This window comes from Anser cygnoides, chromosome 3, assembly GCF_040182565.1.
Source record: "Anser cygnoides isolate HZ-2024a breed goose chromosome 3, Taihu_goose_T2T_genome, whole genome shotgun sequence".
NCBI lineage: Eukaryota > Metazoa > Chordata > Aves > Anseriformes > Anatidae > Anser > Anser cygnoides.
Genome location: NC_089875.1, coordinates 10,107,085 through 10,122,610, shown reverse-complemented (window position 1 = coordinate 10,122,610; position 15,526 = coordinate 10,107,085). Strand labels below are relative to the sequence as shown.

The 15,526-nt window shown below is 52.8% G+C and overlaps 1 protein-coding gene across 1 annotated transcript; it reads right to left on the bottom strand.

The window, feature by feature from the left end:
* Nucleotides 1–1,655: 1,655 nt before the first annotated feature.
* On the bottom strand, nucleotides 1,656–13,245 carry BCL2L11 (BCL2 like 11). The gene is made up of 4 exons (XM_066993440.1): nucleotides 13,165–13,245; nucleotides 12,454–12,883; nucleotides 7,822–7,934; nucleotides 1,656–3,992 (listed from the first exon to the last, which is right to left on the bottom strand). Exons 2-4 carry the CDS (start codon nucleotides 12,866–12,868, stop codon nucleotides 3,903–3,905), a joined length of 618 nt encoding a protein of 205 aa, XP_066849541.1. The 5' UTR covers nucleotides 12,869–12,883; nucleotides 13,165–13,245; the 3' UTR covers nucleotides 1,656–3,902.
* Between the last annotated feature and the right edge of the window lie 2,281 nt (nucleotides 13,246–15,526).

The following is a 15,526-nucleotide window of genomic DNA, read 5'->3' as shown; positions in this document are numbered from 1 at the left end:
TATCTGCTCCTTTTGTGCTGAGAGCCCCATGTGAGCAATCGCAGCAAAATAATTGCTCCAAACCGCGGCTGATGCTATCAGTTATCTGCCATCTATTATCTGCGGTGAAATAAAGGCAAAAAGAGCGAGCGTGCGGGTACATGACGCAGGACCCGGCCCCTTGCCCTCTTTTGCCATCGCCGACCCTGAGGCAGATCCGGCCCTAAAACGTCAGGGAGGGCTCCGAACTGGGGGCAGGAGGGAGCTGGGGCAGTCATTTTTATGCGCAGGTTTTGATTCAAATTTAAAACAAAAATACAAAATTTAAAGTAATAGCTAAAGAAAACATCTGAGAACTTCTCAGATGACTCAGTTGGGAATCCTAAACAGTCTCTCAAGAAAGAGCTTGCCTTGCAAAACCCTATTAAATTAATTAACAAACTAAATCAATCACAGGCTTGCTCTCCTCATTTGCAGGCATTTAAAATCACCAAGAATTTCCTCGCAGAGGGTTTTTGAAGAAAATAGCTTAATTTAATAGATGCAGTACAGCACCAGGAAGTTGAAAGCATTTCAGACCAGAACAATGCCCCCCCACAAGCCTGGAGCAGCCTGCCACCGCACCTTAGGTAGAATTGGTGATAAAATGGTAATTATCTGTGTCATCACCACCCTCCCCCCCAGCTGATAAGAAAATCCCCAAAGAAAGCAGCACTCATGACAAATAGTTGAAAGTTTTATTCATATAAAATATTATAGAACATAAAAGATTGCATCTTAAAAAAAAAAAAAAAAAAAGATCTGCAATTATTTACAGCAGTATTGCACAAGTAAAGTGGCAATTACCCTGTCCAAAATTCATCAGTGCAAAACACAAGTAAGCCAGGGAAATTGCAATAAAAATGCTACATATGCTGGGTCCTATGAAATGAGTTAGTAATTAATCAGGACATCAGCGTGCACTCCCTTTGTACCTGATGCTAAATCTGGTCCAAGGATCATGGCTGAGAGAGGAAAATGTGGTTTTAAAAGGGACTGACAAAACTCATGGAGGTGGAGAAGCCAAACTACCACTGAATGTCACTAATGCTGACATCTTATATGCGCCTAAACCACTATGGGAAAGTGGCACTTAGGCACTTAAAATCTCTTTTTCTACACTGTGGTGGCTGCACTGAATCCAGTAGGCAGTGCTGGGAGATTGATCACTCGCATGGTCCATACACACCAGAGACCTGGGGGCAGGGAGGGGCGAGACACAACCTGTGGAGGAACTTAAATAAGCAGAAAATAAATATGCAACCTTTCTGCAAGTTACAGCATTATGGAACAGTAGAGTGCATTAATTACACAGGGAAAAAAAAAAAAAGAAAATCTACAGTATTTACCAAGTTCAACTCTAAAAAGTTTAGAAAAAACAGGATTTTTTTTTGCTTACTTATAAGCTGTACAAAACTTACACGAGAAAGGAAAGGGACTACATTGCACACAGATATTTGGCTCAGATGATGAAAATAATATGGTGCCCTACTCTAATAAATATTCAGGTATTTACAGTTACCAGAAGAGGAGAAGCGTAACACATGGTGTGAGACCATCCAGCAAATCTGGTTTCTCCACAACCACAGAAAACTTCATTGAATCGTTCTGGCAAAACAGAGAGCACAGGCTATAGAGGCTTAAAACGACCCAAAAAAAAAAATCCATCAGCAAACACAGATAAAATGAGTTTAATCACTCTTTAAAAACACCTTTTTCAGAAATTTTATTTTTTTTAAAAAAAACAACCCCCCATGAGCCTACAGGGGGGTGAAACCTTTTTTTTCAGGGGGCTGCTTTTTCCTCTATCTATCTTCTGGCCGGGAAGGCTTACAGCGAAGAAGCCCAAGCCAGCCGGTGCCGACACCTCGGGTTCTCCCCCAGGGACTCATGGAGTTTTTCCGCGGCACGGGGCCGGGAGGACGGGGTAAAGTGCTGGGCGCCAGCCGCGATTCTTTGGTGTGCTCCACGGGACGTGCTCAGGGCAGCGCAGCCTCCAGCCCAGCTGGGGTCGGTGGACGTGGCAGCTGCTCACTCTCCACAAGTGCAGAGGTTCCCCCTCTAAAATACTCTTCTCGAGTCATCCCTGCAGCCAAGGCCATCTCCCGCAAGAGATGCTAGTCTTGCAGGACCAGAAAAAAAAAAAAACATACTAAAATCACTCCATAATCCTTCCAACGAGTGCAATCAGGGGCACGCAGCCACCAATGGGTCATTGCCTACCAACCAGTGCATAGAGGTCAGATTGTACAGCTCTTCCAGCATGGAAACACTGATCTTCAAACAATGGCACTCAGAACAGCCTCTCCTGGCACATATATTGCAACACAGTAGGAAAAAAACGTTATTGTGGGGCTGGGTTTGCTTTTTCTTCTACAGTGCTGGTGAAACCAGAACTAACTGCAGCATTTGGAAGGTGATTTTAGGACCATCTACACCAGCCAGAGGGAAGAGGACAGCTTTGAAGGCGAGAGAAGTATGTTTGTGCATAGATACGCGGGCAGTTGGAGCAACTGCACACCCCAAAAGCGCCTGCCGTGCAGAAGCCTCCCGCATGAGATGAACCAGAGATGGTGGTGGGGCCTCCATCTGCAGGGACACGGATCCTGCTGCTGCTGGTGGCCTCCTGGGCCTCTCATAGAGCTTCCTGAGCCACACGGGATGGTCTACAGCTGGGAGAAGAGATACGGCATTGTCCTGAGGCAACAAACACGCTGAGGTCTTCCCAGCTGGAAGGAGGAGATGTGGCACATGGAAAAGACCTCCCCAAGGCAGTTGGTGGGGAGCAGACCCAACGCTCCACGTCGAGCAAGTCACCGATAGGTTGGTGCCACCTGAACAGTAGGCACGTGCAAGGCTGTGTCCTGCAGCACTGCCATGGCCCTTCTTCCAGCTGGATCCCCTCGCAGGAACCTTTGGGGTCTTCATCTCCATGCCTGTACCCGGCTGGCTTCTCCCATCGTCCTGGTCCTGTCTGAACAGAAGATCCCAGGAAACATCCACCATGCCACAAACCCTCCTGGGTTTAACAGCAACACACTAACCATGCCTTAAAACAGTTCCTGGAGTCAAGCAGCAGGACCTGCCTCTGGGTGCAAAACTGCAGTGTTTTGGGAACTGTTTTAACCTGCCTCCAAGAATGTTTTATTGCTGAATTACTCAGTCACCGTTATATATTATAATATACAATACAGAAGCATTTTCACACGTCTTATAGAAAGAATTTCTAAAAAAAGGCAACCTGGTGGATTGTTTTTTGTTTGGTTAGTTGGTTGTGATATTTTGGACCCTGGGAATCTGACAGCTAAGTCTTGAAATTCAGAATTAAAAAAAAAAAATTATATATAAAAAAAATCAGTCAGCAGGAAATAGGCTATTTGCATGATGCAAATGAAGTTGGATTTGGGGTAGCATTAGGTATTTACAGGTAAGAGAAGTGCTGATTGAAATCCCTCTGCCCTTCTTCCCTCCTCATCCTCTTTGGCAGCCAGGAGGAGGCAGCAGCGCAGTGGCTGCAGTACAAACTAAGGCAGCTCTGCAAATCAGCCAGCTCCACTGTTTTTTTTGGGAATATCCAAGATGAGCCGACAAGTTCCCGGAAGCGATGATGAAACAGGAGTCGATCATCATTGAGTATTTTCTAAGTCCTTTTTAAAAAAGAAAGATTTTTTTAAAAAATTGAGAGAAACACAGTAAACACCACTCTCAGATAAAATCCGGCTTTGGGGAGTCCCAGCAGGTCCGTGTGGGAAATTCGCCCTCATCCAGCCATTGTGCGTCCCGGCGGGGAGGGCGGCTTCGAAGTGCCAGGCTCTGGCGCCAACTCTTCTTCATCGTTTTTTTGGAAGAAGTCATCAAGTCCCAGCACCCCGCTCCGCATGGCATCACTGCATCCTCCAGATGAGGCGGATGATATAATGCAGGAGGCGCAGAATAACGATCTGGGGGTTTCCAACATGGTTATCCAAGAAACCCTAGAAGGAAAACAGGGAAAAAAAAGTGACTTTAATTCCCAACTGCACAGCCCTCACGAGACAAACACCTCCTGCAATGCTGCCTGGATGCGGGGAAAGGAGGAGGTAGACATGGCACCTTCCTTGCCAGTCTTCTCCCCAGAGTGCTGCTGAGACTACAAGAGGTCTACATTTACCAACTGAGCTTGTTTCAAGAAGTTCAATACAGACAAGACTCTAAAATTTGTCAGAAGTGGTGGTCAAAACAAAGATGATTTTAATTTTGCATTTTGACCATGCTGAACCCTAGCGAGTATTTTTGAAGCAAACAAAATAGTGGCACAAAAAACTGCATGGGAGCCTGCCCTGACAGGCAAACGCAGAGGGAAAGGATGAAAACAAAGACCCAGCTCAATGCCATCAAGTGCTTTACTGCTAGAGAAGCCACTGCTGACACCCCATCTATGCACCAAACCAAGGTGAAGCCAAAACTGCTGCAAAAAGACTGTCTCCATGCCCCCTCTGGGACTGCTCCCACCCACATTCACAGAACTGGTTCAATTTGAGTTCAAAGTCAACTCAAAATTTCTTCTGAGCAGGGACAATAAAACACAAACAGGGCAAATACCCCGATGCTTTCGAGCAGGGCTGAGCAGGCACTTCTCAGCTCCTGCAAACGAAACCTGGAAACAGAGATTTCACAAGCTCAATATCAAGCACTTTAACGAAACCCAGCCACCTTCCATGTTTTCTTTCAATAAAAAGCTTTATAATACTCAGAGGGCCGAAGCTGCCTGCTCCCAGGCACATTTGCTTCACAGGCTCAATGGGGACATCGCGCCGTCTCCCTTCACATGGGAGGCATGTAACGCTGCCAGGGGGCTGAAATGTGGCAAACAAGCAGTAAGCCCTGCTACAAGAGGCAGGGAGGTAATAATCAAAAAAAAAAAACGGAAAAAGTAAAGACCCCCAGCAGGGAAAGCAGCACCGGCAGGTCCCTGCTGATGGTGGCAGCCGCAGGTTCAGCTCTGATGGCTCCAGGCGCTGCTACCACCACGCTCGTGGAACACCATTAGCCAGACATTGGCAGCAAAGCACTTCTCCTTGGAGCAAATTTTTCTTCATTATTTCACAGCAGCAATCAGCACAGAGCATTTAATTTTTGAGCTTTTTTCGTTTTTCAAGCATTGAAACAGAAGCCCCAGTGTCACCACCTCTCCTCCTCTGTGCCATCAGAAAGTGGTGCGGTTCGGGCTATATTTAGTGCAGCAAAACCATGTCTGTACATGCCCCGAAGAGAGAAATCACACTGTTTACACCGATATGCAAACTTTTCTCTCTGGCACGGGGCCGTGACGCACGCCGAGCACACTCGTCACCCGCAGAGGATGCTTGAGCACCCTCGCCGGGTGGAGAGGGGGCAAATGGCACAGCTTTTGGCATGCCACATGTCCTCCACGTAACAAAAGCCTTGGCGTGGAGTTGAGCTGTGTGGCAGCAGAGCACTGTGGCTGCTGCTGTTTGCTCAATCTGCCAGCAAGGACAAGGAGGGGGTTGATGCTGAATTGCCCGATTCCCACTCGTTTTGCCCTGGGGGGATTTTAAAGGCAGGCACAAAACAAAAAAGGGCTGCTTTTAGGGACCCCTGCACTCCTCCGGGTGCACGCTGGGGCAGAGCAGCAACGCAGACCCGTCCGACAGCCCCGACCTGTCTGGCGAGAGCTGTTTTGGCACCGCTCTTAGTTCCCCATTTCTACCCTCCTCGAGCGGCTCCGCGCTCAAAGGGCAAACCCGAACAAGCTGGGCTGCGCGCACCGCAAGGCGGGAACGAGGACGGAGGTGACGGGGACACAGGCTGCCGGCGGTGCGGCAGGACCACGTGCAGCACGCCGCCACAGGGAGCAGGCTGCAATAGCAAATCCTCCTGTTCCTCCCTTCCCAGGTGCTGTGCCAATGATCCAGTCCTGCATGTGCAAGCTTCTTCCTCAACAGCACGCTGTTTGCAGCAGGAAAAGACAACGTTTCAGGGAGCAATAGCCAGGCACAGTGGGAATAATAAATCCACAGCAGTTACTTAAACGCTCTGCAAGCCGCTTGTTTCTGGATGCAATAGACAACAGGAATTCATCAAATTGTAATTAAGCCCATGGAAGGCAATGCTACTTTGTCCTTGCCACCAGAGAACAGGGGAATGCTGCATTCCCCAGTGGACCTGTGCTCACCCACATGCATGGCAGCAAGGGAAAATGAGAGCAAATCCACAGGGGAAGCTGCTGACTCTAAAGCGAGGGGGTAAAAAAAGCATAAATTCAAAAGAATTTGCTTGACAGGTGACTAGATGCAGGGGAGCACTAGGATGGGTAACCACAAGCAACCAAGACGCTGCAGTAGCTGTTGCAGAGCACCCAAGCTACAGACACTAACAAAATACTCAGTGCTCTCAACCCAGCCATGCAGCAATATGCACAGCCCGTATCACATCCTTCTGATGTTATTATAGGCATTCAGTGTTTTTAGGGTCATGCATGACAAGCCATACTAATGTCATCGAACAAGCCATACATGGCCCTCTGTTTCAGTTCTTTCCCCAGATGAGCAGGTTGGATGCTCAGCTGGGAACCGCTGCAGGAACGCAGCTGAAGGAAACCCTCCGCCACGCAGCGGGTCACAGAACACGCTCAGGTGAGTACAAACCACGCAGGATGCATTTCTCACATCATCCACAGAGTCACATCAAGCATGGGCTTGCGACAGAGCAGCCTAGCATGGCAGAAAAGTGGGAGCATTCAGAAAGAAAGTGATGTACAAGTTGCAAGCAAGGCAGTGCTGAAAGGCTGTGGAGAAGGTGTCGGACCACAGCAGCTTGGTGCCCATTTTGGGGGAGAGTTTCTGCCTGAAGGCAGCTGTTGTACAGACCCTGGACGTGGTGAGGAAATGCTGTGGGGGTGACTCACGAGCTGGGGAGGATGGATAAAGATCCGGGTAGTCAGCATGTCGTCACCAACGCCTCTACTTCTGACTCTTCTTCCCACAGAGGAGGAAAAGGAAGAATAGATGGACTGGAAATCACATGTACGAACATGCAGCCATGAGAGATGTACAACAGGCAAGTTACTGGCTAAAGTTCTTCTGAAAACTACTGTTACTTCATCTCTCTTGGTGCTGGCTTGTTTCTTTTTTGTGTTAGTGCCACCCATTTTTGTTGCAACACTTGAAGGTGAGACTTTACAGTCTTATAAACACAAGCTTTTTGAAGGAGCTCCTGTTGCCGATTGCTGCTAAGAAAAATAAGCTATCAGCCAGGTTCATCCCTGTTGCATGTCTGCAACCAGGACACACACGATCGTCTGCAGCAGCAATGTGGGCACTGGGCAGGCTGGGGAGCTGTGCTGGCTCCTGGCACGTTTCCCTTAAAACACCAGTGCTGGAACCCAACAGTGCCAGCCTCCCAGAATGGCTCCTTTTGATGCCGTCCCAAAACCACACCTGAGCTTTACTTGCTTCAACTTTTAGATGTCTTTTTCCCTCGTTACCATCAGGTCTGGTCCTAACCCAGCAGCAGACCATGCTTTACTGGCTCTCGGTACTGGGAATGAAGCTGCAATAACTGAAAGTCTCTGGTCCCAACTCGCTGGTGACTCTGAGTGCGTTTAATGACATTGCAGCAGCGGACGACTCCGCAGCGCAGGCAGCACGCCCCTGCGCCCGGGTGAACACAACCACCCGCGCATCCTTTTCTACATTTGAGTGAACGAAACACTTGCCGCAGAGCTAGTTTCCAGATATGATTAAGCTTTTCCCTTTTAGACACTAAGTGTAAAGAAATGGAAAGTAAAAATAAGAAAATTACCCTTCTCGGACAATAGGAGGCATTGAATTCATCTCCAATGCGCCGCAGCTCCTGTGCAATCCATATTTCTGGCTGTATTTCTTCTGCTAGCAAGTGAGACCGCCACCTGGAAGCTGCACAGAACAAAAACAGAGCATTTGAAACAGATGAACATGAGGGGAAAAAAAAAAACAACAAATACTCTGTTAAACCCAGGAAGAGTGCAACTGTGACTTGCTGTGTACGATGCGTATTGTAGACAGGTTTTAATTCATTATTGGTTTTCCATTATTATTAGGCTTTTATTCATTAATTTATTATAGGCTTCCTATTGGAGCGCTTCCTGTGGCACATCCAAGCATTGGTTCCTTCTTAAACAAGGAGGAAAATGGAGCTGCTGCTCTTCAATTTCTTTCCCTAGCAAAAACTTATGCCCCCCCCCCCCCCTTCTAAACCTAACGATTTCTTGCAGGCACAGCAGCAACTTCTTCTGTAACCTTAAAAAACCTCTGTCTTGATAGTTTAATCTAATTCTCACATTTCTTCCCCAAACAGTTCTGAGGCATCCAGCAAGAAAAGGAAAACGATTATTTTTGCCATGCTAAGAAGAAAGCCACAATTGGAGAAACTGCACTTTGAGCAAACTTGTGGACTTTTCATCTCCCCAGCGGGACTGGAAGGCTCTTCACTTCAATATTATGTTCCAGCACTTCAGCAGAAAATAAACCAGGAGCAAGAAAACGGCGCTGGCTAATAAAAGAAAAAAAAGAGCTAACACATCAATTACACTGAACTGTACAGAACCAACCCCTTTAGTCTCCATTTTAAGAAGCTTCTGAACACGTGATAAAACAATCGCATAATGCCACAAATATTTGAAGGGGAAAGAAGCAGCCTGTGACCCAGGCGAGCCTCGGTGCAGCACCTGTGCCACCTCTGCCCCCTCCTGCCACGAGAAGCTCAGATTTGAGCAAGAAATGCAGCCTTAAGAAGGGAGGAAAAAAAAAATCTACCCAAAAAAACAGCACACAAAACAAAACAGAGCATTTCACAAACTTGGCACGAAAGCTTAAAAGGACTCGCGAGGGAATACAAATAGCTTCCAATCTCAAAATATTCAAAGGATTAGTAGGGCAGTTAAAATAAATAAATAAATAAATAAATAAATAAATAAATAAATAAGGAGTCTGGCTCCGACCTGACTGGAAAATTTATTTCTGAGCCAAGCTGACACTGCTTGGCTTGGGGAGCTGTTTTGTTTTCACACTGTAGTAGCGCAGGAGCGGTGCCCGCTGCCTTCCCGGGGACGGCCCCATGCTATTTATTTCCCGAGCTGCTGAATGAACAGCAGCAAAGCCTCGGCGCTTCGGGAAGGCATGCGCGGGATTCAGGCCTGTCTGAAATCCCGCTGGCACGAAGCGGGCACGGCTGCGGTCCTGGTGTGGCTCTCCCGCTCGCTCCATCGGTCCTGCCCCGGCATCGCGCCGCCGCGAGGGCATGGTGGCTGAGAGTGAAATCGGGCTGAGGTTTTCAGAAAGGACTTTCTGCGGCACTGCCGGATCGCAATATCAAAAGCGTCCAGTCATAATCGGTTGCAGAAACAGTCAGAGGAACTTTCAGAGCGTGCTCGGGGTGGCCACAGTCATACCGGGAGCCGACGCCGCCTGACGCGAGGGGAGGCAGCCCCGGGCCTCAGCCCGTCCACACATCGTGGCTCCTCCAGCGCCTCGCCTCGATGGAGACCAAGGGACCAAACACATGCCCCACCACGGAAGAGGTGACTGCCCAACAGCTCCACGGGCCCTAATTGCCCTACTAAAGCGGATGCCATCAAGGGAGCGTGGCAATGTCTCCCACATCCCCCCCCACAATAAACATACAAAAGCTTCTGAAGCCCAGGAGGTCTGTGAGAAGCTTCCCTGACCAATGCCACCATCAGGTGTCCCACCTGGGCCAGCCAGGTGAGACAGGGCAGCCTGGCGGGGCAACATCACTGTGTCCATGTTTAAAACCCAAACCATGTCCACCTTTGGGGTTGCGTAATTCAAATCCCCTTCACGAAAAGCTCGTAAAACACAGGAAAACAACCTTGGATAAAACACCAGGTCAGGCACGCAGAGTTCCACCGCACCACTGAGGCATCGAGTGTGAGCAACACCCAGCCCACACCACACCAGCACGCACACAAGCACACCTCCAGCTTCTCGGTTTAAGTTTTCCCCGTTAAATTCACCTCTCCTGCTCATGGAGGATTTCCCCCTGTCACGCTGGGCTGACATGAAAGCACCCCTTTCCCCTTCCGCCTCTTGCTTGAGGCCTCGCGTCAGGGCTCAGCGAGGGCTCTACTCACAGCAGCCGGGGGTTTACCCTTCTCACACGGGTCGCTGCCAGAGAGCACAAAACAGGTTCATCCACGAGCAGTGAGAAGTTCACACTTCTTTCCCTTCTCTTGGAGGGCAGGAAAGCACACCAAGATCCCGACGGCACAGGGAAGTCTCATTTACAGAGCACCTGCTCCAAACACATCCAGAAAACCACATACAAAACCCATGTGCGCACCTCCTGCTCCTTTAGACAGTGCTGCTCTTCAGGAGAGCAGCAAGCAAAGCGATCTGCTCCCATTGAGAGCTAAAGACTCAAAATATCAGCCTAAGATTCCTATGGCACCACCAAACAGCTGGGTTCTGGTCTCGGGTGACGTTATTTTGAGCACTCCCACAGGCAGGCCATCCCCATGCATGCCACTGCCCTGCTTTGCCACACTTTCTGAAGAAAAGCAGGCTTCTTTTTCTTCTGTTTCCTCCCCCGTATCTCCCCTACTGCCCTGCCACGCAGTCTCCAGTGTCACCTCTTTTGCTCACCACCACAGCTCCTCCTCTTCTCCTCGAGAGCACCCTTCCCAGAACACTACACCAGCACCGCGCATCAGGGTGCTCCCCGCCTCCCACCCAAGAACATCTCCACCTCACACCCACCCTGTTTCTCACACATAGTTTTGACCATTTCACACACAAGAAGAAGACACCAACGCAAAGTCTTCTGAATCTTGAAAGCAGCCTCCACCACAGCAAACCAAGAGAGTCTTGGGCAGAGCTGCAAACGCAGCCCTTGCAATAGCTTGCCACGCAAATGGGGAAACCAAAGTCCCCTTTCCTGCTGCTGCAAACATGAACCCATCACTCCACACTGAAACTTCCACCCTGCCTCCTCCCTCCTGACTCCTAAAGTAGCCGCAAAAACAACAGCAGGCTGCTTTGGGGGCAGCGGACACCCATCGCCCACACATGCCCCCACTGCTCAGCCCACGTGCGACAGTCAGCATCTCCACTAAAACAGACGTACAGAAACTCAGCAAGAAGTCCCTCTGCTTGCTTCCCTCCAGGGGGATAGAAGGATTTCCTCGTGCCACGTGGAAATCTGACAGCACGCACCCGGCACAGGCAGAAGCGCGCAGATCGAGCGCTGGCAATAACCACCCCCGTGTCCTCGCCCACCACGCAGAGCCCGTCCCCACCGCCTGGTCGCAGCTGGGGGCCTGCAGCCCCTCAATGGGAATAAAACAGCCCCGTGCCTCTGGCTTCACAGGGTCTGAAAGTAGCCAAGGGTCCCTTGTATGCAGCTCAAGTATTTTCCACTGGCTTACGGTTGTTTAGGATGATGCCCCTAGCAACAATAACAGAACAAAGGCTGGAGTAAAATCTGTGTCTCGACAGCTTTCGCTGAGCTCTCTGTATGGATGTGAAAATGCCAGAACTCAGAAAAATCAGGGCAAACTTCAACCTCTTCCTGAAGTACCAGAAAAAAAGCTATTTGCTGCTTCAAGACATCCATGCCTCCCTGCTGCACAACTCCAGCATCCTTGTCTGGTGGTGCCACGTGTGTTTGCTACACAAGGTTGTGAAACTTGCATTAAGCTGTAATTACAGCAATAATGTCAGAAAATCTTTCCTAAGGGCATAGTACAGTAAGCGCTCTGCAGCTGTAACCACAGCCATTAACCATGAAAAAAAAAAAAAAAAACAGATGTTTTGATCGCGTAAAGCTTGGAGCCGGCGTTTGTTATTCCCCAGGAAGCGCTACCTGCCCCGCTCCATGGGAACGCGCCCACCTCCCTCGGGTTTCGCCGGGCGGAAGCCGAAAGGTTTCCTCCGATGACGGCGGGGAATTAATCACGAGGAGGAAAGGCATCGTGCCGCGGGACCCGGGCAGTCGTGCGCGCTCTGCCGCTAGAGGCTTCCACTCGCGCCTTACCTGGCGAGCCGCGTGTAAACAGACGCCCGCCTGCCACCGCGCCACTTCCAAGCGCCCACTGCGGTTTCACCGAAATGAGCGGGAGCATTGCGACCCTGGCGCCTCCAACCCACCGCTGGGCACCGAGGCAGTTTGAAGAGGAAAAAAAAAAAAAAGCGCCCACAAAGCCAAAGCAGGAAAACAAGCGAGAAGCAGCACACCTCGGGGCGGTGTGAAGCCCCGCGCGCCCTCGCGGGAAGCGACCCGGGGCCGGAGCGCGGCCAAGCCTCGTGGCCTCCTGCGGCCGTGCGGGCAGAGGCCGAGCCAACGCGTGCCCACGGAGGCCTGGCCTCGTGCTGCCGAGGTCTCGAGGCGCGGCAGCGTGCAGCATGTGGCGCCCGGCACCTCGGCTGGCTCACTCACCCATGGCGCTCAGGTAGTGGCTGACGGCCTGGCAGGGCGGGCTGGGGGTCTGCGTGGCCTTGTCGCAGCTCATGGGCGCGGGGCTGCGCTCGGCCTCGAAGGAGAAGTAGCCGCTGGAGGAGCGCGACAGCAGCGGCGACCTCCGCACGAAGATGAAGAGCGGCGAGCGGGTGGCGAACGGGCCGGGGCTGGCGGGCGGCGGCTGCGCCCGCGGCGGGCTGCCGGGCGAGACGGGCCGGGCGGCGGCCGACGACGACGACGAGGAGGAGGAGGACGAGGCGGCTGCGGGGAGGCCGGGCAGGGCGGCGGGGGCTCCGGGCCTCAGCTGCGCCGCCGGGCCCGGCCCCTCGGCCGGGGGCAGCCGCCCAGCCTGGCGGCCGCGCTGCGCCTTCGCCTCGGGGGGCTGCTTGGCCATCGGGCTGCGCGGCGCCTGCGGGCGGAGCGCGCTGAGCGGCGGGCGGCCGGGGCTGCCCCCGCCCCTTCCTCCTCCTCCTCCTCCTCCTCCTCCTCCTCCTCCCCCTCCTCCTCCCCGCCTCCTCCTCCTCCTCCTCCTCCTCCCCGCCTCCCCGCCCGGCCCCATTGTTCTGCCCGCAGCGCCCGCACGGCCCCCCCGCCCTCCCCGCACCTTCCTCCCCCCCTCTTCTTCCTCCTCTCCTCCTCCTCCTTCCCCCAACCCAGTTCCCCCGTCCCGTCCGTCCCGTCCCCGCTCACAGTGCTCCCGCCGCGCTCGGGGCTCCCGCTGCCCGCGCTGCGCCGCCCCCGCCGCCGCGCCCCGCCCCGTGTTTACCAGCGCCGCCAGCACCGCCCCCGGCCCCGCCCGCTCACCTCCGCTGCCCTCCCGCGGCCGCGCGCCGCGCGCCCCCGCCGCGAGCGGGACCGCGCAGCCCAACCTCCCCCCCAGCACCGGGCACGCGCGGCCTTGCACGCCCCTCGCACCACGCACGGCCCTTGCACCATGCATGCCCCTTGCACTCCCACTTGCTCTGTACACGCGTGCTGCATGCTGCCATACACGACCCCTTGCACGCGCACCCCTTGCACGCACACCCCTTGCACGCACACCCCTTGCACACGCACCCTCCTGGCACCATGCAGCCCCCCTGTGAGAGCTCCTACCCGCACACACCCTTGCACGCCCGCACTCTGGTGCTGAATTTTACTCTGGAAATGAGAGAAGAGGGGAGGAAAAGGGGGAAAAAGGCAGACTCGCTCATGATGTGCCTCGCGTGAACAATCACCATGATATTTTGCGGTGACAAACTCCAACCTGCGCCGTGGCAGCCAGCAGCAGCCAGCCACAGCTTCCTCTGGCCCTGCCACCCATGCCGGGGAGCACGGCCAGGCCCCGCCGGCACCACCACTGGGGGGGCAATTAATTGGGAAAAGCTCATCAGGGATAAAACTGTTGCCTAAGGGGCTGCCCATCACACTCAGCCCCTCTGGGCAAGCCAGGGATGAGCTAGAAAGGGGAGAGGCAGGCAGCAGGCATGGCGTCGACAGTCAGATGCTTCTGCTATTTACTCCTCACCGTTCAGTTTGGTTTCTGCGTGGGTGGCTCACGCGAACAGAAGGGCTGTTGGGTAAACGCCTTGCGGGAACAGGCCGTCCCTTGCACCTCCGCGACAGCCCGCCTTCAGGCACGGTTTTGGGGATGCACACCAGGGCCCTGTGCCCCAGTTCCCCTGGGAACTGCAAAGCATGGCAGTTTTCACCCGTCTGTAAAAACGCTCCAGGTCTGGGCACAGCACGAGCAACCGGCATCATCCGGAGGCCTTGACGCCAGTAGCATCGCCTGTTTGGGATGAACACAGAGAGGAGTGGGGATATCACCTGCCCTAGGTCCCCAACCCCACCAGGATCACCCAGGCGTTCCTCCGGCCCCTTTGTGTGTGCCTTCAGCCCGGCTCTGCCCGCCAAAAACCCAGTGTTTCCCTCCATCCAACCTCACGGCTTCGGCTGTGCCATCTGTCGCCAGATTGAATGTTTGATAAATTTCAAAGACGCTGCCTTGGCATGGCAGTCTGCCAGCAAGCCTCGCACCCTGGCTCAGCCACACCAGTGTGGCCACGAGCATCCTGGGGCCAAGACACCCAGCGCTGTGGGGACAAGGGAGTGGGAAAAGGAGACAGCACCCAGCTAGGGGCTGCTCATGCTGACAGCACAGCCCTCACTGTGGAAAGCTGGAAGCCCACGGTATTGGAGAGCAGTAAAAAAAAACCAAAAGACACACTGTGCACTCAGCTGCTCGCTGAGCTCTAATATTTTAAATTGTGCGGCACCCAGGAATGGAAAAAAATGACTTCTGCTTCTCCAGCCCATTGTGATAAATGTTATTTCACTTGATGCTGGCAGATAAAATCAGTTTAAGCCACATGTCTTAAATACGAGGCTTTATCTGAATCGGTGCTGGAGCCTGACCTTTACCGCAGAGCAGCAGCGCGCTTCATGCAAAATGCTGTCATTTTTCAGCCCTCCGAGCACACCAACAGACGCAGAGCTGCTCGTGAATCATCTGAAGAGCCTCGAAGATGTCGCAGGGGCGAGAAAAAAAGAGGGAGATGCTTATCTGGGAGAAGGAGGAGACTTTTCAGGGAGAAGCAGCGTGCTGCGGACTGGCAGGGGCATGGGACAACGTGGATGCTCCAGCAGCAGCGGGATGCGCAGCGGGTGCTGGCACCTGCCAGGAGCATCGGCAGCCCTGACGCACCCAAAAAATCCCATGTGTGGCACAGGACAATGGGTGAAGGTGCCACCCCAGCCCCTTTGAGCTGGGGACACCCAGGTGCTGTCAGCAGGACCTTGGGGGACGTTAATGCCACAGCCTATGGGACAGGGGAGAGCTGCTTGGTTACCATGCACCTGGCTCAGTGGGGAGGTGCCTGCAACTTCTAACTTTAAATTTTGCCTTTTTTTTCCCCCTTTTTAAATAGAACTGAGAACTCTGGTGCCTGGCAAGCCGGGTTTAGGGAGATTTTACTGGCAGCAAGGGCTCAGGCCTTGGCTGCTTGGGGATGGGTGGCCACCAGCAAGCCCTAGGGGACACAAGAGAAGCAAGTGTCAGACCCTGGCAGGG

Coding starts and splice junctions, on each gene's coding strand:
- BCL2L11 (XM_066993440.1), bottom strand. CDS start 12,868: ATGGCCAAGCAGCCCCCCGAGGCGAAGGCGCAGCGCGGCCGCCAGGCT. Junction 7,935..12,453: donor CCACTACCTGAGCGCCATGG/GTGAGTGAGCCA, acceptor TGTTCTGTGCAG/CTTCCAGGTGGCGGTCTCAC. Junction 3,993..7,821: donor CCTCCTATTGTCCGAGAAGG/GTAATTTTCTTA, acceptor TTTTCCTTCTAG/GGTTTCTTGGATAACCATGT.